Raw genomic sequence first — 22331 nt, 5'->3', positions numbered from 1 at the left:
ACATACAGTGCCAAGCAGTTGAGGACAACAGGCAATTAAGGAACACAAGAGCTCTGTATAAGATAATCAAAGATATCAAAGGAAGCTTCTGTGCTAAGCTGGGTGTGATAAAGGACAAACGAGGCACTGACCTCACTGAAGCCTCAGAGATAAAGAAGAGGTGGCAGGAATACACAGAAGAACTGTACAAGAAGGACCGGAATGTGCAAACCCAACATAAGACGGTTGTGATTACTGATCTCGAGCCAGGCATCCTGAAGAGTGAAGTTGAATGGGCCTTAGCCAGCCTTGCTAAGAACAAAGCTAGCGGAATTGATGGCATTCCAGCTGAGTTGCTTCAAAACCTCAACCATGACGCTGTTAACATTCTGCATACATTATGTCAGAAGATTTGGACAACCCTGCAGTGGCCACAGGATTGGAGGAGGTCAGTTTACATCCCCATTCCAAAGTAAGGCAGTGCCAAAGATTGTTCCAACTACCGCACGATCGCACTTATTTCACATGCTAGCAAGGTGCTGTTGAAAATCCTCCAAGGTAGGCTGCAGCAGCATGTGGATCGGGAGCTTCCGGACGTGCAAGCTGGGTTTCGCAAGGGCAGAGGAACTAGAGACCAAATTGCCAACCTTCGCTGGATCATGGAAAAAGCAAGAGAGTTCCAGAAACCCATCTACTTCTGCTTTATTGATTATGCGAAAGCGTTTGACTGCGTAGATCACAGCAGATTGTGGCAAGCTCTCCAAGAGATGGGAGTTCCAATTCACCTCATCTGTCTTCTCAGGAACCTGTATGAAGGACAAGAGGCCACAGTCAGAACTGGGCATGGTCTTACTGATCGGTTTCCGATTGAGAAAGCAGTGAGGCAAGGCTGCATACTGTCGCCCTGCCTATTTAACCTATATGCAGAGTGCATCATGAGGAAGGCCGGTCTGGACGAGTCTTCAGCTGGAGTGAAGATTGCTGGAAAATGTATCAACAACCTTAGATATGCCGATGATACCACTTTAATGGCAGAAAGTGAAGTGGAACTCAAGAGACTTCTGATGCGCGTACAAGAAGAGAGTGAGAAGTTTGGGCTTAAATAGAATATTAAAAAGACAAAGATCATGGCGTCTTGTCCTATCAAGTCCTGGAGCATCAATGGACAAGAAGTGAAAGCTGTGACAGATTTTCTCTTCTTGGGCTCCAAGATTACCTCGGAAGGAGACTGCAGCCATGAAATTAGGAGACGCCTGCTTCTGGGAAAGAGAGCAATGGTTAGCCTTGACCTCCTAGTAAAGAGCAGAGACATTAGTCTGCCAACCAAGATCCGTATAACTCGTGCTATGGTCTTTCCAGTTGTGATGCATGGATGCGAGAGTTGGACTGTGGAAAAGGCTGACCGCCGAAGAATTGACGCGTTTTTTAATTGTGGTGCTGGCGAAGACTCTTGAGAGTTCCTTGGACTGCCAGAAGATCAAATCAGTCGATATTGTCGACCATAAACCCTGACTGCTCGTTGGAGGGTCAAATTCTGAAATTAAAGCTCAGCTACTTTGGTCATCTGATGAGAAGAGAGGAGTCGCTGGAGAAAGATTTGATGTTGGGAAAGGTTGAGGGTCGCCGGAGAAGGGGTAGGCAGCGAACGCGATGGTTAGATGGCATCCTCGAGGCACTGCAGATGAAGTCATGTGATGTTAGGAAGATAGTGAGAGACCGGAAAGCGTGGCGTGACATGGTCCATAGGGTCACAAAGAGTCGGACACGACTGAACGACTGAACTGAACTGATATATTTCCTAGTGGGTATTTTCAGAACCCATTTTCTTTTGGCAAATATAATTTCTGACAATAATTACCCTTTTTTAATGACATATGTGACATTTCTGTGCATTCAAAAGTGACGTAAAGTTCAGCTTGACTCGTTTCTAAGCACCAAAGATTGATTTGCCCATAATTAATGCATATTAGTGTTTTATATGAAGAGCAGAGCTAACAAATTTAAATACTATTGTCATAGGGAGTGTAATAACATGAGAGTTAAGCAATCAGGCCTTGAGGCACAAAGATAAATCCAGGTAGTTGTTTCACGGCTATTGCTCGCTTGCAACTCGTTGCTCATTGCTTGTCATGGAAGGAAGTATGAAATCACTTAAGACGTCATGAAAATTAAACTGTGTACTGGAGAAAAAGGTGTGCAAGATGTGGAGAAATCCAGGGATGACTAGATCACCATGGAAGCCAGAATGTGACACTTGCTGACGATATTTCAACATGGTTTGAATTGACACTGGCTTGATACGGTTACAAATTTCTGAGTGTACACATAAAGCGCAATAACCGGCTTAATAATGCATTGGCTCTAATTGGGTATTGGGACCTATGAAAAGGTAGTGCAATGCCTGTGCACAGCCATGTGTCTAAGAAGGACAGAAATGCCTCAAAGCATGCAATAGCACCTTGTAGTCAACAGATCCCAATATCCAACCACGCTTCCGGTTCTCATGCCTTATTTCCTCTTGAGGCTACCTGCTGCAATTTGCACTCGATGGCAAGCAAGTTGTGGTTGACATCTCAAAGATACTCGCCTTTCTTGGTTGAAACTAAATTAAAAAAAAAAAGTCAGATTTGACTGTGTTCTTTTTTTTTTTTTTGTTCAAATCAAAAGGCACAACATTTCAGCCTATGAATTGTGTCAGTTGCTACGTGCACCGATTCTACAGCTCCTGTAGCAGGTCTAACTGTTGAGGATCAGTGGTTAAGGCGATAGAATGATGAATTTTAAACCACTGGTACAAACGCACCTGCAGCAACTGCACTTTGATCAAGGCAAGGCATTCATGTGTGATGTCAGCACACTTCAGGGAATAGGTACAGGAATGCATCAAACTGAACAGGTCCCGTTCATGACACGGACACGGCCAAGTTGGCAGGAGTTGCCAGCCTGGGTAGCTCCCTTGAGACTGGAGTGTGAGATGGGAAGTGAACTGGTACCCTTGATCCTGGGTCAGACACACTACTCTAAGGCCATGTGGGCATGTTCGTAGGGATTGCTCAAAGCAGGGCTTCATATCTGCAGCAGCAACATGCTATCTATATAGAATAGTCTTTCACATAAAGTGATAGATTACAACTGCATGCTAATAAATCTGTGCAAGTCCTGAAACTTAAGTGAACAGGTGAGGTGCTAGCACACCTAATTTGCAATTGGCTAACTACGCTACCGCCTCTTCCGATGTATGAGGCATGGTTTTCTTATAAAAATATTGCTAGTAGGTTTTATACAATATTGCGTCTTATGCGTGCTTCTTTTATTGCTGAGATTTGTCATGGAACAGTGACGGTAACGAGTTCTGTGGTTATGGTCATCTCAAAGGCCTCAAGCATTAGCCACATGAAATGCCAAAAGACGGCGACATGCCCGCCCATTATTTCCAAGGCAAGCTGGGACAAGAGAACTCGCTTTTCCAGTTGCCATTTGCATCTAGATTTGTATGATGGCTACTATGTGTAATTTCTGCTTCCTGCATGTGCAGCGCCTGACGCTCGAGCATGGTGACAATCAGAGCAGCGATTCTTAGCATGCAGGAGATGTCTCAGCAGAGCTGTCACCAGAAATCGGCAAACGTTATGATAATGCATTGAAAAAAAAAAAGACTGAAGGCTTTTAGTAAAAATAAAGTGTTGCTGCTCTGCTTGCGCAAAAGTATTTTTGGGGTTTGAATGTTGTCCCTCAGGCCATATACCATTTCACGATGGTCGCACAAGGATGTATATATTCAAGTCCCATCGCCCTAACTAAGCAAACTGAGGTGCGTCTTATATGCCAACTTTTTCGTTGAAAGCCTCGAGATACAAGTTGGTCTTATACAGAAGAAAATATTATACAGTGACACTTTTTTTTTATTCATATTCATCTCTTTCCAGACATTGGCAATCTCACAGCCAGCTGTCGCTCTCCGTTCACAGCTAGCTACAGTTTGTTCTGAGAATTGAAGGGCAGTAACATCCGACCTTGCCCCTATACCCAACTGTGAGTAAGTCACTAACTTTTATACTGTATGAGGCCAAAGCATTGAGGTGACACAATAAAAGACATGAAAAATGCAGTTCTCAGTAGGTCAGGGCAAATGGAATCTGTGAATTGACCAGTTCCTCATCTTCCTAACAATGGGATTTTGCCGTTTTGGGAAGAGGGCAGGATGGGGAACTAAAAAAAGATCTCAAGGCACTCAGGGCACAATTAGCATCACACATAAGGCACGCCTATGTGAAAAAGCTGTGTGGCAAAAAGGGAAGGGGTGCGGGGTTGTATCAACATTCGTGTTTGCAACCCTTTCCATGTTCTTGCTTCCATATAGGAATAGTAGGAACCAAAGATTACCACTTGCCTTATATTTCTTCCCTCTCAAACTATGCACCTCCTGACTGCCATCAGCATGATAAAAGCTCTTTCTTGTCTCCGCTAGCATTCCCAAAACTTCATTACTACTCTTAGGTACTTCTAATGTTAGGTAGCTTAACTGCAAAATTACCACTGCAAATGCCCCCATACGCATGGTGAGGAAGCTAGGGTACAAGCTTGCAAACCTTCATGTTTAGCTCTACAAATTGTCGCAAATGGAGAAGAGAAAATTCAGGCAAACTTTGAGACGTCCAGAATGAAGACAAAATTAAGCTGCCCCCCCCCCCCCCCGCCCTTTTTTTTGTGGGATGGTTTGAAATAATTTTTGTCTGTTTTATGTCCTCCATTGTGATGTTATTTAGAAAGGTATACTAGGGTGCATCACCATACTGAATTCTACTTGGACGCTGCATGCTGTAATCTTTGTTCCACCCCTGCGACATCTATTTCTGTTTATATATGTTTTTAAAAACCTGTAAGACAGTAAAAATTTTTGCTGTGAAAGCTCACTGTTGGGATGCCGCTGTCGAAGGCGTTAACTAAGCAAAAAGTTCCAAGATGGAAAGTGATTTCATCCTAGATGGGAACAGTAGCTTTTGCTTCACTGCATTACTGGGCAAAGTAACATACTTGATCTGTTGAAGTAGCACAACATGCAATGTAACTTCATGTCCTGCCACTCTGAGAAGTATGGTCGACTACTTGTAAAGGCCCATCACAACAGTGTGCCTCAACTGAATGCTTTGCTCAAGAAGCAGCAGGAATTTTTCTAGAATCCTTCCTAGACAGCTGAAGAAATGGTGAGAGCAAGCTTCATCCTTCAAATCTTCCAAATTAACAAGCCTTCCACTCATGGATTATTCGTGAAAAGCTATTGCTTGAAGTTGTGGAGCGAATAACTGATGTGAGCCGTGACACTGAAAATGCCTTGCTGAACCGATGTCGGAACTTTAAAGCTGTATCTGCTCTTGCCATTGCCATAAGCACTGACATCCGAGACAAAACTCGGTGTGCCACTTTCGTTTGGGGATCGTAAGACCTCAGTCTAATCTTAAAGTGACATCATAACTACTAGACTTTGTCCCAGTGAAAGGCACTACAGCAGCACACATCATTAGCATGCTAGAAGTAGTTGTTCAACACAGCAGCTAGCACTAGAAGTGCAGGAGGGAATGATGTGTGTTGCAATCGACAGCTAGAAGCAGTTGGACATGGTCAGAAGCAGGAGCGATTTTATGGGAAGTTCATAAATGGAAGACTCGCAGTCACCAAACAGATGCAGTGCACTGCACCTTCCACCAAGGAGCACTATGCAGCATGGCAGTTAGCACAAAATCTCTTGTGAACACACTGTTTGGTGCACTGCACTCTATTTGTTCAAGAGTGCACAACCACCATCCATTCATCTCTGTGTAACAATTGGTAGAATATACCACTATATGGAGATTACATACCATGCAGATATATGCAGGATGACAAGAATAAAAGTGCTGAAGAGATGTTTTTTTTTGCCTCAGAAAGGGAACAGACACCTTCTTGAAGGAGAAAAACAGGCACGCTGCTGAGAAGTAAGAAGTGGCATCATTGCTTTGCATTTCTCATAGACCTATGTGATCACCTGAACACCTCAAACGCAAAACTCTAGGGAAAGAAGAAAAGAAAAAAGAGACACTATGAAAATGGGCAAGGACCTTTGTGCTTTTCAGGTCAAAAACTCTGGAAGCATCAAATAAGACTGAGTAAGCTGGACCACGTTACGACTATCCAGCCACTAGGGCAAGTTGCCCTAGAACTTTATGATGTTTTTACATATTTACTTTGCAATAAGGAGGCAGGACCTGAAATTTGGTTCCAAAACATGCACAGTTGCTGCAAACAGTTAAAAAATTTTCTGTTTCCCTTATCCTGTGTGAGTCTACAATGTCGAGCCAGAGTCGCAAATGAAGCTTGTTGAACCTAAAAGCACCGCATTGCAACAGAAGTGTGAGGAAGTAGGTTTCCTTCAGTTTTGAAGTTTCTTAAATGAGACAATTTCTCAAACTCTGGGCCACCAAGCGGCAAAATCATTGCCATTTTCGGGAGCTCATACTTGTACGAGTACCTATATCACCTTTAGTGAAAGGGCCATTCCATGTGAAATGCCCCATACCTTAAAGGCAACCATTGCTGATTCCTTTGAAAAAAGAAAAAGAAAAGGGCGTGTTGATGATTGTGTGAATGGCCTTTCATTGTATTTGCCCCGAGATAAATTTTCTGTCCCGTAAGCTCTTTTTAAAGTTTCTGCGAAGAAGCAAAAGGTGACTTAAAAAAAAAAAACATTTATATGAAGTGTGAAACAAGATGCAAAGCCAAATATTACTTCAGGATTTTTCACTTCTGTTGTTTTTTCATGTGACTCCATGAATTGCACAAAGTGAGAATTTTTGGCATGCAGAAGACACAGTGTTTTTGGAAATTTTTTTACATGAACCACGGGAACATTTCAGCAAAACAATACCTCGCCCAGCCTATGTCACAGATGACATATTGGAAGCACGCGCAATGGACACACTTCGGCCTGATGGGCAAAATGTTCGGCACTGGGCGGAGAGTTCAGTGGATTAGGTTCCGTGTGGGGCAGTTCTCCCTATTTTCCTCAATGCCGCACAGTTCTTGCATGGTGCAACGTGATAATCAAAAGAATAAGAGAGCAGCACATGTTTCTTAAGCTTTCAGAGTAGCTATAAAATAGATTTTGTAGGAGTGCAAAGAACGAAGCGACAGAGGTCATGCGTTGGCAGGACCTGATTGAACTTTACTGTTGGCAGAATTTTGCGTGCATGTCATGCATTCATGATTCAGTGAAGAAACAAGCACTTTCATTTGCTTTATTGTCCACCTGAAGGAATTGCACTAGAGAACTGACAGTCCTGTAAGAGACAGCTCCTAAAGACATGCCAGCAGCATGATCACTTAAGTACCGCAGCATTCCAAGAAGGGCCCATATAATACATCGAGTTCAAGCATTACCGTGTTCTAATCAAACAGTACGCTGGAATTATTCAAGTGCATTATTGAAAATTAGTGTGCTCTCTTCATGAATATTATTCAATGTAACAATTATTATGTTGTTATTTTTCATATCACTGGCTCTACCAATGCATTTTGCCTTCGTTATCCTGCCTTGAACTAACACTGATGGGTGGTATACACAGATGGGAGGTGTGTTCTCAAAAACTAAGTTTATTGTAGTAGCCCATTGCGACCCACTCACGTGGTATTGTTACCAGCAGATATACTCAATTTCTCAAAGGGGTGAAGGTTGCTGCCATATTTGGCACTGAAAAAGAGTTGATAACTGCTTGCTTTAACAGCCCAGCTGATTTCTCCGTGGGTCGTGAGAAGATCTATATATAGAATGCAAGCCCCTTCACACCTTATGTAAAACGTTTCGGGTGACTGAATTATGCGAATAGGCCAAAAGATTTTTCTACCACACGCTTGCCTCATGTAGACTATTGGTTGGAAGATTATTTCTAGCAGTAACATCTTGTCTTTGACAGGTTGAACATAATTTAAATTACACAAATTAAAAATGTCACTAATTGATACAAGAATCCCCATGCCAAGCACAAAGCTTGTGTGCACGCTACTGTCTTTTCTCCCGAATGCCCAAACTTTGTGGCCCTCGCGAGTTGCTTTCAGGAAGGGCAGTTTGGAACAACCGATGTCAGTCAAGATCCACAATGACCCCATTTATGCATACCGCCTGCACATTTAAAATGTTTGGTAGAATTTTAAGGCCTCTTTTACCAGCCGTGCCTGTTCTAAGACCCCAAAAATATCACCGAGCTGCACGTTTTCCAAACACTTGTGATCATTTTTGCAGGTGAGAATGGCAGCATACATACATGTGCTTGATCTAAATATGACTAATGCAGTTTGAGACAAAAACTCCACATTTTTGGACAGCCCCGTGATGCTCTGCAAAGCAGGGAGACAGGGAAGAAAGAGCTGCTTTTGCCCATTAGCCGGTTTCCTTTGGGAATACCCACCTACTCACTTGCTCTCCTGACATCACATTGTTTATAAACAGGGAGAGGTAGCGTATTAAAGCAATTTTATAATACCATGTTCCAAACTTTGTAAAATGTTACTTTTTCTTGCGATTTAGGCTTAAATTTGGAATCTATACTCTACAGATAGAAATTATATATTAATGTCATATTAATGTCTTGGCTTTTAATGTAGAAGATTACAAGTGAGAAAATTTTGTTCGACTGGTGAAAATAATTTGAAGCCTATAACCAGCCGCACTAGCAGTCACTACCAAACTGTGACTTATTTCACATAATGTACAAGCTGTTTCACACTTAAAGCAAAACTAGGAGAGCGTAGCAGCTGCACTTCGAGAACTGCTGCTGCCGAAGACCATTGAGAGCAGACGGCCCCAAGTGGCTGCACAGAAGTAGCAGTCTGCCATGCTCACAGTGTATGTTCCTCTTCTATTGATTCTGTCCGGCTGTTGGCGGCAGCTCTTCGCAAAGCACAGTAGCCACGCGCTCCTCCCTTCCCGTTAAATGTGAAACATCCTGTATGTGCCGCCTTACAAAGCAAACATGTAGCCATGTCAATGCATATCAATCTAAATATACTGCAAGTGACATATTTCTATCAGTTTGCCACACACCATTTTTGGCTTGGCGCACTTAGTCAAGTCAATACAGCACCCGTGTGAGCATTGGCTGTTTGTGGCCAAGTTTGCTTAATTCCTGATCCCCCCCTCCTGTTGCTTTACAGCAGAACTAATAGTGTGCTTCGAAGAGTTCATGGATAGTCATAGGTGAATACAATTTATGAGTTATGAATACCCTTTTTGATGACCAGAAGAATCGAAAGTGGAGATGAAAGAGCAGGAATGGGGAAATTAAAAATGAAATAGATTTCATAATGTGCACTGTGGCATTGTGAAGGGTGTGGAAGTCATCGCAAAGGTGCGATGCAGTGAACACAGGATGGTAAGGTCTCAAATTGGTCTAGGCTTAAAGAAGGAATAAAATAAGCCAGTAAAGAAGAAGCTTTTTAATGAATCAGAGGTAACAGGAAGTAAAGAATTTTGGATCTCGCCGCTCTAATATCATTATTGAATGCATGATAGACGTAGGCGGTACGGTGGTTGACCAGGATACCATTAAACTATCAAACAAAGGATCTGATTAAGAAACGCCAAGGCTTGAAAGTCTACGAACCAGAACAGACAGGATAGAACTGGCAGATTTATCAAAGCTAATCAATAAGCATAAAGTGACTCACATAAGGAAATATCATATGGAGAGAATTGAGCATGTGCTGAAGAATGGCAGTAGATTGAAAAAGGTCAGAAGGAAAGTAGGCACAAGGTGAAATCAAATCTATAAGCTATGAAAAAAGGTGGGCCATGTCATTGCCAGTATGTATAGGATAAACAAAGTAGCCTAGGTATTCTGTAATGATCTGTACAGTAGCCAAAGTAATCAGGCAACAATTATGAGAATAGCAGTATAGTGCAGAGCAGCCAAATGTTCCACCGGTAATGAAGTGTGAAGTAAAGAAAGAATTAGAAGCACTGAAAAGGGGGAAAGCAGCTGGGGAAAACCAGGCAACTGCAGATATGTTGCAAGATAGTGATGAGAGTGTGTTAGAAAAACTGGCCAACCTGTATATGCAAGGCCTCTTGACCTCGACAGTACCGAAATCATGAAACAAGGCTAGCATTACCTTAAGCCACAAGAAAGAGAATGTCAAGGACATGAAAAATTACAGATCAATCAGCTTAGTACCCATTATGTGCAGGGTGCATTATGTGCAATCAGCTAACTGTCTGTTACATATAAGACTACAAACAAGCAAAGGATCAAGCAGGTTTTCGAAAATGATACTCTACTCTCGATCATATTCATACCATCAACCAGGTGATAGAAAAATTCTCGGAATATACCCACCCCTCATACATAGCATTCATTGATTACGAAAAAGCATTTGACTCAGTTGAAACCTCGGCGGTGATGCAGGCATTGTGAAATCAGGGGGTAGACGAGCCGTACGTGAAAGTGCTGGAAGATATATACAGGGACTGCACAGCAACCATAGTTCTACATAAAGAAAGTAACAAAATTCCCATAAAGAAAGGTGTTAGGCACGGAGACACAATCTCCCCAGTACTATTCACAGCTTGTTTAGAGAAAGTATTCAGAGACTTGGAATGGGAGCAGTTAGGCATAAGGGTAGATGGAAAATACCTCAGTAATCTGCGATTTGCTGATGACATTGCCTTGCTAAGCAACTCGGGGGTGAACTGCAAATAATGATTGGTGACCTAGACAGGAAAAGTAGAAAGGTAGGCTTAAAAATCAATATGCAGAAGACTAAGGTAATGTTCAACAGCCTCGGGAAGGAACAGCAGTCTAAGTTAGGTAGCGGAGCACTGGAAGTAGTAGGCGAATATGTCTACTTAGGACAGGTATAACCGCAGATCCGGACCGTGAAAAGGAAATAACAAGAAGAATAAGATTGGGATGGAGCGCATTTGGTAAGCACTCACAGATTATGACTAGCAGCTTACCGGTATCGCTCAAGAGGAAAGTATACAACAGTTGCATCTTACCTGTATTCTCCTATGGGGCTGAAACGTGGAGGCTAGCCAAGAGGGTTCTACTTAAGTTGAGGACAACTCAGAGGGCTATGGAACGAAAAATGTTAGGGGTAACATTAAGAGATAGGAAGCGTGCAGAGTGGGTCAGAGAAATAACTCAAGTTACTGACATTCTAGTGGAAAATAAGAAGAAGAAATGGGCATGGACAGGACATGTAGTGCAAAAAGAGGATAACCAATGGTCGCTTAGGGTAACAAACTGGATTCCAAGGGAAGGACAGCGTAGCAGGGGGCGGGAGAAAGTTAGGTGGGCGGATGAGGTTAAGAAGTTCGCAGGGGTCAAGTGGATGCAGCTAGCCCAAAACCGAGTTAACTGGAGAAATATGGGAGAGGCCTTTGCCCTGCAGTGGGTATAGTCACGCTGATGATGACGATGTGCAGGGTATTTACTAAAGCAATCACTAATAGAATCGGGGCAACCTTGCACTAAATTCAAGCAAAGGATCATGCAGGATTTCTTGAAGGGTACTCTGCCATGAACCATATCGACGCTATCAACCAGGTGACAGAGGAATATAACCAACCCACATACATAGCAGTCATAGATTACAAAAAAGCATTTGACTCAGTTGAAGCCTCCACAGTCATGCAGAATCATTGTGTAGATGAACCATATTTAACAATACAGAATGATACCTATAGTGGCAGCACAACCACTACAGTCCTCCATAATGAAATTAATACAATTCCCATAAAGAAAGGTGTTAGGCAAGGAGACGTGACCTCCCCAGTACTATTCATAGCTTGCTTAGAGGAGGTATTCAGAAACTTGGAATGGGAGCAGTCAGGAACAAATGTTGAGAGAAAATATCTCTGTAACATGCAATTCGCTAGTGACTTTGCCTTGCTAAGTAACTCGGGGTACGAACAGCAAATAAGGATTGATTACCTAGACAGGAAAAGCAGAAAGGTAGGTCTAAAAATGAATGTGCCCAAGACTAAGGTAATGTTCAAACAGCCTCAGAAAGGAATCGTAGTTTACTATAGGTAGCAAGATGCTGAAAGCGGTAAGGGAATATGTCTACTTAGGACAGGTATTAACCGCAGATCCAGGGCACGAAAGGGAAATAACTAGGAAAACCAGATTGGGATGGTGAGCATTTGGCAAGTACTCGCGGACCATGACTACCAGCTTACCGGTATCACTAAGGAGGAAAGTATATAACAGCTGTATTTTAACAGTACTCACTGTGAGGCTGAAACATGGAGGCTAATGAAAAGAGTTCTACTTAAATCAAGGACAATGCAGGAAATTGCAGAACAGAAAATGGTAAGTGTAACATTAAGACATGGGAAGCATGCGGAGTAGGTCAGAGAAATGACTCGAGTTAATGACATTCTACACCAAGTCAAGGATAAGAAATGGGTGGAACATGCAATACCAAGAGAGGACAACTAATGGTTGCTAAGGGTAAAAAACAGGGTTCCAAGGAAACGAAAGCATAACAGGTTGCGGCAGAAAATTAGGCGGATGAGACCAATATGTATGAGGGGGTCAAGTGGATGCAGCTAGCACGGGAACGGGTTAATTGGAGGAATATGGGGGAGGTCTTGCCCTGCAGCGGGTGTAGTCTGGCAAATGATGGTGATGCTAATGATAGCAGGTGATTAGTGGCTACAAACTGAATTTTTTAGAAGTTTTGTCCTTTCTTTCCATTTTCTTTTCCGCTTATATTCAACTTTTCAATGCTTGAATCATTAGTGTTGTACATAGTAGGTCAACCTAGGCTTTCATGCCCATTTTCTCCATGAATTTCTTCAGTGCTCTGAATACTATATGATTTCATCTTGAAGTGTTGAAATAGTAGCTGATCTGAAGTGGACGAACTGTCACATGCCTATGCCTACAACTGTCATGGTAAATGTCAAAGTCAGTTCATCTCTCTTTTTCTTTATTTTAGAACTTGGCAGCCAGGCTCAATTATCTTTACAAATTGTGGCCCGGGCAAATACATCACCTTGTGATTTAATCCTGTCATTGCACAAAGTGGCTTCAATGTGCATATGCAGACCAGAATAATAGGGGGCACATACATGTTCTGCAGTGATGTCCCAGTTAGGCTTATCCCTGACAGTGAGGCTGTATTATGGACTTCCAAAACAATTTCTCCCCTAAAATAAAATTTACTACCGTAAAATCTACAAACAAGCTTAATATATTCGTAACATGAACTACAACAATGTACAAAAGCATGAAATGCTTTTCTTCCTGAAATGTTACCAAGATAATGTAAGAATGTTCCAAAAACACCATGGTTTCACATTTTTACTAAATTAAGAAAACTAAGAAATAAAAAAGAAACATCACACCATTCATGCAGTAACATGACAGCACACAGGAAGTGGAATATTCTCGAATAAAATTTGTTAACGCATCCTTTTGACACATTCAAAACCTTTTATTTTCTGCTGGCTTTAACTTTTTTGACATCATTCCCCAATCAATCTGCAAATGAAAACTGAGTTCGAAGAAAAATTACTTTAAGTAATGAATACCTAAGTTTCCCGTATATTGTTCTGGTCTAATTCATTAACTGTCATACCACAGGAGCCTCTGCATGCTGATGAAAAAAAAAGGGGACTTTTCAGAATCACCACAATTAGAAAACACAAAAACACTAATAAAGAGCAGTGTACAGTCCTGTGTGAAGCCAAGCATAAGTTTGTCTCATGACCTTCTGTCTTCATTAAACCCAGTCTGAGAAAATTTTGGAAAACAATTTTGCCTTCTGAAACTGCTGTACATTTTTCACTAGTTGATGAGGCTTTTTTTATCTTAATTCCAATAACACCAGATTATGACTAACTACATTTAGTGTTAATATTCATGGCATTATGTCATTGACTAATAGAAAGATAGGAATGAGGATGGAAGGCGGGGATGTTAACCAGAAAGACCTCCGGTTGGCTATCCTACACCGGGTGGCCACTAATAATATAAAATAAAATAATAATTAATAATATAAAATGAACTCCTTTATGTGGTGCCAATGGTATTAACTAAAATTTTGAAACATCCTGTGGTTCATTCCAGTGTCAAACTTAGTCATACGTTTTGGCAATAACTTTTCACAGATGAGACGTTACCCACGCGAAAAATGGGAAATGTCCTAATTTTTAAATCCTGCGACCGAGCCAATGCTGTTAACTATTGCCCAAGTTCGCTGAAATATATTTCTTGCAAATTTCTCGAACACATAATTGCAGCTAACATACAACATCTAGAAGGCGAAGGTTCCTCTTTTCAAGACAACACAGGTTCATAAAAGGACTGTCATGTGCGACAAAACACTACAGTTTACTTATGAGCCGCTACACAGAATAGACAAAAGTTGTCAAATCGATTGTGTATTCCTCGAATACACTGCACCCTTTGATTGCATTCTACATTGTGGTCGAATAGCTGAGGTATCAGCCTTGTGCCTCAATTCCTTAACAATTTCTTGAATAAGAAAATTTTTAAGAGTTTGTAAATATCTAACTTCTATCGATAATTATTCACCCTTCTTATATGATGTAACATCTGGCATACCCCAAGGCAGTATAAAAGGCCCATTATTTTTTCTGACGTACATAACGATCTACATAATCAAATGTTACCTGGATATCAGATTGTTTGCATTATTTGTAGCAAAATCCCCTCTGGTAAGGGCAATGCTCTTGAGGGAAATCTTTATTTAATATTGCTGATCTACGGCATAGAGTGCAGATTAACGGCATTTCAGTTCAGTTCAGTCATGTCCGACTCTCCGTGACTCTATGGACCATATCACGCCACGCTTTCTGGTCTCTCACTATCTTCCTAACATCACATAACTTCATCTGCAGCGCCTCGAGGATGCCATCTAATAACGGCATTTACCTAAATGCAATCCAGTTTTCTTTACTTACCTAACGTTCATTTCTTTGCTCCAACTTTTACAAAAAGCCAATACAGAAAAAATTATTGCTAAAGCTAACTGTACACTGGCCTATAAAAAATAACCTCAGAGGCGTGCCTATTTCCACTCAGCAACTCGCATATCAAATGTTTGTTGGCCTTCAACTTGACTGTTTGATTTAGTTTATGGGATTTAACGCCCCAAAGCAACTCAGTCTACGAGAAACGCTGTAGCGGAGGGCTCCAGAAATTTCGACTCCCTAGGGTTCTTTATCATGCATTGACATCGCACAGCACATGAGCGCCTTTCTTTTTGCCTCCACTGAAAAGCGGCCGCTGAGGCCAGGCACAGTAGTCAAGCGACCTAACCACTGTGCCACACCGGCGGGGTGCCTTCAACTTGAATATGCATCTTTCTGTAACTGTCATTCCTCATCAAGACTACTTACTTCATTCTGTGGAGTGCATAAAAGATTGTGCTGCTTGTCATAGTTCAAAACTACAGCCGAAATTTTACTAACTTAAAGACACTGCTATCCCTCTCATCCTTAGAGTCTCAAGTAAAAATGGCACTTCTTTGCCTCTTCCATAAAATTGTTTACAGCCGTCATCTGTTTACCCTACCTTTTACACAACCGAGGCTGATGTCTCACTGCTTGCATAATTACCTCAGTTTCATGTGCTGTTTAAGAACCACTGCTCTCTATCAATCAACACTGTCAAGTGCAATAATTTGTTGCTATGGTCTTCCAGACAACTGCTCACGCCTCTGATCCTGTTACCTTGAAAGAAAAAAAAAATGCAGCCTTTTGTTTTGGAGTGTATTCCTGTTGCCTGCTCATTTTGTAATGCAACCTTCTCATATAATACTTCTCAGATATGATTACTGAAGTAAACTGACACAGAAAACAGAAAAGTGTGAGAGGTGTGATGACCGTGTGTGTGTGTGTGTGGGGGGGGGGGGGGGCTATGCCAGTATACAGTGAGTTTATCTCTTATTACAAGAGCTCGCCAGTTTATGGCCACACGTTTATATTTTGTTCCACTAAGCAGAAACGTCAATTCCCTGTGTACCCAATAAATTCCGTTGCATGCCTGCACTCTGTTCGTTTGGTCTTCATATTATGCTTATTTGCGTGTGTGTGTGTGTGTGTGTGTGTGCGTGTGTGTGTGTTCTATTCACTCGTAAGGCATACAGCAAAACACACACACACACACACACACACACACACACACACACACACACACACACACACACACACACACACACACACACACACACACACACACACACACACACACACACACACACACACACACACACACACACGCACGCACGCACGCACGCACACACGAACCGGTACTCACGTCCATGTTCAGTAAGCAGATACACGGCATCCGCTTACCGATGGCCTCCAGCTTACGATTAAGCACGTGACGGCGGTTGAGCCAGCGGCGGCTCTCCTCAGTGTCCATCCAGGCAAACCACCGAGGCAAGATCATCAGTACAACCACAAAGGGCCACGTCACTCTGCAGCTGAAGCACGATCGAGGGACTAGAAAGTGAAATTACAAATGAGATCTCATTACTGAAACTGGAAGTCGTTCGACGTGAGACCACATACCTTAATGTTGTCAGCGATCACCTGTACGCTCAAGTCGAGATTTGGCAAGTCGTCGCCGCCGACGCACAGAAGTGCGAAATCTGCGCGCCGCAGATTTAGGTCCCCCACAGCGTTTGCGAGGCGCACGGCGTCACAACAGCCTCCGAAGCTGAATGTGCAGGTCTCAAACGACGGACACAACCGCAGGCGGGACCTGCACAATCGCTTCAGCTGGCTATCGCCGACGAGCACACCTCGTAACGCCATGGCTGATTGGAACAAAGTTCGCGCCGCGCGCAGAAGTTGCAGAACACGTGTGGAAGAATGTGGCAGGTCTCACAACCAAGATCAGAACTAGCTCACAACACCCTGTGTAGGGGCGGTCCCTCATTGCTATCACGTGACCTGGTTGCGCAGAATGACGTAACACGTCGCACGCAAGGTATCACCGTGCGCCGTGCTCACAAAGCACGATATGCGCGGGAATCATGGAGGAAGGTTTTTTTTTTTTTTTTTTTTTCCTTCCTCATGGTGGTGGTCCACCACCACCATCCTTCCTCATGGCGGAAATGTAGAGTGAGCGCCGATTCTCCGTTCGCGATTTTTGCTTTCATATTTTCTTTTTCCTGTGGTTTGGCGGGCCCGGAGCCGTCAGTCTGCTTCTTCGCAGCGCGCTGCTGGAATGGTGTGTTTGTTTTCTTCATTGTAATGAAAACATGCAATGACCCTATGCGGGGCTGCAAATACATTGAGTACCTTCGTATGAGTTTATTGCGCACACACGCGCACGCATACGCATCACGCGCGCCCACACACATGCAGTTTTGTAGTGGCGGAAAAGATATAACCGCCAATAATGAGAGCATCTTAATTCGAAAGGGTGCATATACGTTGACGCTAGAATTAATCTGTGAAATTATACAAGATATATGTTGTTTAGCTCAATTAATCTGTGAAATTATACAAGATATATGTTGTTTAGCTCATGCACAGTAAATTTCCCGTATATGTTGTTTAGCTCATGCACAGTAAATTTCCCGTCGCCATATTTGGTTCAAATGCAAGAGCGCAACTTAAAAAGCGGCCGATTGTGCGCTTGCCAGAGCAGCAGCGGAGAAAAGGCTAAAGATCTGACTGCTTCTGCGCGTGAAAATAACAGTCACACAGATATTCGATTCGTATTCGGTTCGAATTTTCACTCCGCTATTGTTATTCGATTTGGTATCAAGGCAAAGTATTATATAAATCTTAAACAGCAGCTCGTAATCATGGGCCGTGGTATTACTCCGCATCCCTAGCTGTCAGAACTGTACTCGAAATTGTTTTTTTTTTATTCTTGCCTATATTGCACAAGCAAGACATTAAGATTCCTGATTACAAATTCCCCATGGTTAGCGTTTCTTAGGTAACAAAAGGAAGTGTCCACAGCAGTCTACTTTTTGTGACTGAGATGTCTGGACACCGGTCGCTGCAGAGTTCAGTTGTACCCGGGGCTTAAAGTGAAGGGGTCTGGGGCGTCTGAGACCCCCCTGCAGAATTTAAGAGGGGTCCGAGACCTATCCGCGCTCTACCACTGTATAAGGACTGCATGAATATACCAAGCAGGCTGCCATTTTTTTCTCTTGTCAGTGGTTGTCAGAAAAATTCTTTCTCTGGTCTTCTAAGGTTTTAAGGTACGCGGTTCGGTCTCCATGTCTCCATGTAGACAAAGCTGAACAGTTGAGCCTAAGCTTATCTCGGATATATGAGACAGCAACTATATCAAAGACGTAAATTAATTGAGTGAACTGGGATTCCCCATGATATTAAGGCGAGGTGAGACTTCAAAAATGTTTTTCCAAATTGCCTGTAAAATAGTCCAATCTAAGGCTATATAAATATATCTCAAAATCGGCGAGATGCAGAGCACTGGAATTTTGCATAAGAGTAGTAGTAGTAGAAGAAGAAGACTTTATTGAGGCGCAACACTTAGGCGCCTAATACATCGATGGCCTGCTGGACGAGCAGGCGCTGCTCTTCTTCACCCTGAGCGCCAAGCCAGTCCACCCAGGTCCAGATAGTATGGGAGGGGGTGGGAAAAAAACCCGATTGCAATGCAACTATGAAAATAGGCAGTGGGAAAGGTTGGCATAAGGGGAAGGGGAGTTGGGCACGATGGAGCACGACGGAATTTGTACAGATATAGCCGTGGAGTGATTATGAGTGTATTCAGCTGTATCTGCCAAAGGACATGAATCTCCCGAACGGAGATATTAGGATGAGGATCGGGTAGAGCTTGCGGTCTGAGCGAGCAGCATTGTAATATTCGCTAATGGTGGCGCGAAGAGACAGTCTCGACCCGCCCTCCAAGGATCTTGGCCAGGGGATGAATGGTGCCCGGTGTTACATTTGTGGTCTTGCGTGTGCCGGGGTAGCGTGCCACTGCCACCAGTTATTACGTGTGGCGCGCGGCCCCTCGGTAGCGTTGGCCTGGCGGCTCCGTGGACGGCGGACGGCATGAACGGTCCCAGCAAAGACGAGGCGTCTTTTAACGAAACAACCTTTACTACAACATCGAGAAGACACGGGCAGAGAAGCTGACCCGGAGAGATTACAGACACTCTCACACAGCTGGTGTCTAGCGTCGTGCCAACGGCGCGTCAAAGTAGTCTCTCTCTCAGCGGAGTCGGCCGCTGCTTTTTATAGTTTTTCCAGTTCACAGGGAAAGGGTAAACCTTCACAGGAAAGGGAGAGCCAAACATGTTGGTTCAGGACGAATGACTCAATCGCAGATGGTCCGACCTCATCTCCTCCACCTCCTGCAGACGGGCGAGGGCGGCGCCCTCTCTCACGAGCTCCAGGCTTGGCTGGCGTCTGCACACACACGCACGCACACACATTTGGCGCGTGGCAGGAACACGTCGAGTCTTGCCCGCGGGAGGAAGCGTTGCGCGGCCGATGAACGGCGCCGAAATGGCCGATCCGCTCACGGTTCTGCCTGTTGCTATGCGGTGGCCGCGTCAGCTGTCCCACTTCTCGGTGGAGAAACGTAACACCGGTTACGAGTTTCACGGGCGAGCTAGTTCGCCAGCTCATTGCCGTCAATCCCCGAGTGTCCAGGTATTCATTGGAGGAAGACGGGGCAGCTGCAGCGCAAAAAGTGCGGCCTCGAGCTCTGTGGACATATGATGTGTGAGACTTTTAGACTGAATGGCACGGATAGCAGTCTGGGTGTCAGTGTATGTAATATACTGAGGTACAGGTGGGAGAGAATGGAAACATTAAATGGCATGAATGATGGAGACGACGTCAAGCGAGATAATATCCGGAGGGTGGAGAAAGGGGCCGTTAGTGTGAGTGACAGGGGTAGATAGACGAGGATCAAAGAGGACCTGGCTTCCGGACCCGCGAAGGGCCCCATAGGAGGCATCCATGTAAGCGACTCCATGGGTATTGAAGGGCGGACTATGATGAAAGGCAGCAGCATGTCGGCGGCCAGGCGGCCAGCATGCAGGACCGGCGACATATTGGCTGGAAGAGGAAGTATACGGAGGTTAGTAGTCTCCGGAGGGGAAGGAATTGGCAGAGGGTCTGACTAGATGGGGGAAATGTTAGCCTGGTTGAGAAGCCAGCGTCCATGAACTGTGCTGGAGAGGCGAGCTATCTGTTGGTCGCGGCAGTGGCGTCGCGAGGGGGGTGCGGGGTCCATACCAGTTGCAGCGCCCAGGGGGATGCAGCTGGGCAGTGAGAGGGAGGAAGGGGTGGCTGCCAAATGAATTATTGTCCAAAGACGCTACAAGGCGCGCATTGGTGCCGCTGAGACACTAACTGGCAAGTGTGGTCTCGCAGAACGAATTATTCTGCTGTGAGGAGTGCATGAAAACACGTGCCCTATAGTTTATGCCATAGACTCGACGTAATTGAAGCGGACTTGTTTACGTGCGTGCAACCTGGAAACACCAACATTAACTCGACACCCATCGGAAACCCCTGCACGGGAGCGTGTTAGACATGGAGGAAGGAAAAAACTTGGTGTTAGACGACACCCGTCGGCGGTCGCGCTGCCTCATCGCATCTTTTTGTGTATGTGCAGTTCGCTCTCCTTTCCCAAGCGAGGACCACTGGCAGTATCTCTCCGGCAGTCTTTTGTCTTGTTCATTGACCTCCTGAGCCATTCTCGCTCCTCGGCCTAGTCACACGTACGTCTACCTCAAACCTTCAAGACTCTGAAAGGCACGGAATGCCTGTTGCTCAGTGGAATGGCAAGTCTGGTCACTACGCGCTGACTAGGAGAAAAAAAAATGAGAAGGGAAGGAAGGCACCTTCAGCAAGACCAGGCGCTTTAAAAGGGGAATTGAGAGTGAATGTACCCAAGGGTGCTCACGCAGTGCATTATGTGGCTTTACCTTTTTTCTCTGAAAAGAGCAAATTGATTGTTAAAATGACAAACGCAATTGAAAGCGTCAAAAAATGAGTCTGGAGACGCTCACCGTCTCCCAGCTCCAAAAGGCCGTTTCGTGCTTAATATTTTCTGTTGATCACCAATGCGCGTTGTTAACGTTGCAGTCTGGATGCGGGAGTCAACTTGCACCTTCTGGAGACAAGGAGAGGAGAAAAGTTAGATTCGCAGAAAGTAAAAGGCTTTCACCTATGCATGTGGCATGTGAAAGGCTAGATCTGCTTGGGACCTAACTCTGCAACCCGTGGCATTAAGGGCCCACTGTCCACCCTCCGGTCGAAAATATTTTCTTCCCCGGTGACTGTGAGATTTCGCCCCTAGAACGCAAGGCCGCAAAATCGTCTTGAAAATCACCCGATTCTGTCGTGTTTCTCTCCTTCCGTTCCCTCGCAAAGGTTTTTCACTCTCCTACCCGGTCGTCTAGCCTCCGTAAGACAAATTCCCCTTCTTCCTCCGCGTTTGGCGGGAGGTGAGGCGTGGCACTCCGCCTACGCGAAAAAAAAAAAGGGGGCAAGGGAGCGCGCGCCTCTGGATTGAGTCAGGCCGTGGCGAGGGAAAAGAGCGCAGCGAGCGGTAGACATCCATCCTTCACCCGAGACAGCGGGACGGACCAATGGACGTCGTTTTCGGGAAATACGTCATTACTGCGGCTCGACGGGCCAGCGCAGGGAACGGGGAAACTGGCTTCCCGAAGGAGAGCATGAGAGAGCTTTGATTTGTATTTTCGTTGCTTTGCGGCTCGCGTGTCACTGTAGCATTTTGCACAGACTATCTCCGGTACCTGATCGAAACACTGGGCTCCTTCTCCTAAAAGGTCCTTCCCTGGACAGTGGAAAAGGTTCGGTTACAGAGTGTGCCCAAAGAGTGTTTCTCTGTGAGCTCCCATTTTGCGACCTCGCTTACAACCAGCGTCCTCTTGGTACTAACAATGCAGCCGAACACCCCAAGAACGATAGCTGCAGCATGAAGACTTGCGGTTGCAACATTTCAGAGGCGCCTTCATTGCGTAGTTCATGAGGCACCTTCCTCCTTATGGTCTCATACTGGGCAATCACCGGTCTTAAGCCGCTTGCTCAGTGAATTCCCTCACAACTTACACGTGCTAGTGTTTCTGCCTTTTTCGGAAATATGTGCTTTTGATATGATATTTTGCTTATTTATGAGTCATGGGTTACGATCGCTGCGTCTAAGTGTTAAAAAGAAGAAAAAAAAAATGCCGCTTCACTCGCACTGCGTGGTTGGGTGCAGAGCGAACTTGACTTCAAAGCAAACTATGAGGACAGAGGAGGTAGAAAGGAAATTTCGATTCGGTACTTAAGACGAGCGGGATGGAGGTGGGGAGGGGGGGGGGGGATG

The 22331-nt window shown here is 44.3% G+C and overlaps 1 protein-coding gene across 3 annotated transcripts in view; it reads right to left on the bottom strand.

Moving 5' to 3' along the window:
- LOC146196085 (uncharacterized) overlaps nt 1-22331 on the bottom strand; it is a 48236-nt gene that overhangs the window by 13915 nt on the left and 11990 nt on the right. The window contains exons 1-2 of one of the 3 annotated variants that reach the window (XR_014706076.1): nt 16559-16916; nt 16302-16489 (exon numbers count right to left, since the gene is read on the bottom strand). The exons of 1 other annotated variant lie outside the window; for it this stretch is intronic. Coding sequence is in view for 1 of the 2 variants with exons in the window: in XM_084598088.1 (XP_084454214.1) it covers nt 16340-16436 (97 nt within the window). In the remaining variant the exon portion in view is untranslated. Of the gene's footprint in view, nt 1-16301; nt 16490-16558; nt 16917-22331 lie in introns of those variants that run through there. One more of the 3 variants, XM_084598088.1, reaches the window with a different exon arrangement.

This window comes from Amblyomma maculatum, chromosome 3, assembly GCF_055883805.1.
Source record: "Amblyomma maculatum isolate TAMU_Amacu chromosome 3, ASM5588380v1, whole genome shotgun sequence".
Classification (NCBI taxonomy): domain Eukaryota; kingdom Metazoa; phylum Arthropoda; class Arachnida; order Ixodida; family Ixodidae; genus Amblyomma; species Amblyomma maculatum.
The sequence above is the reverse complement of the archived record's forward strand: the minus strand, read 5'-3'. Positions and strand labels throughout refer to the sequence as shown.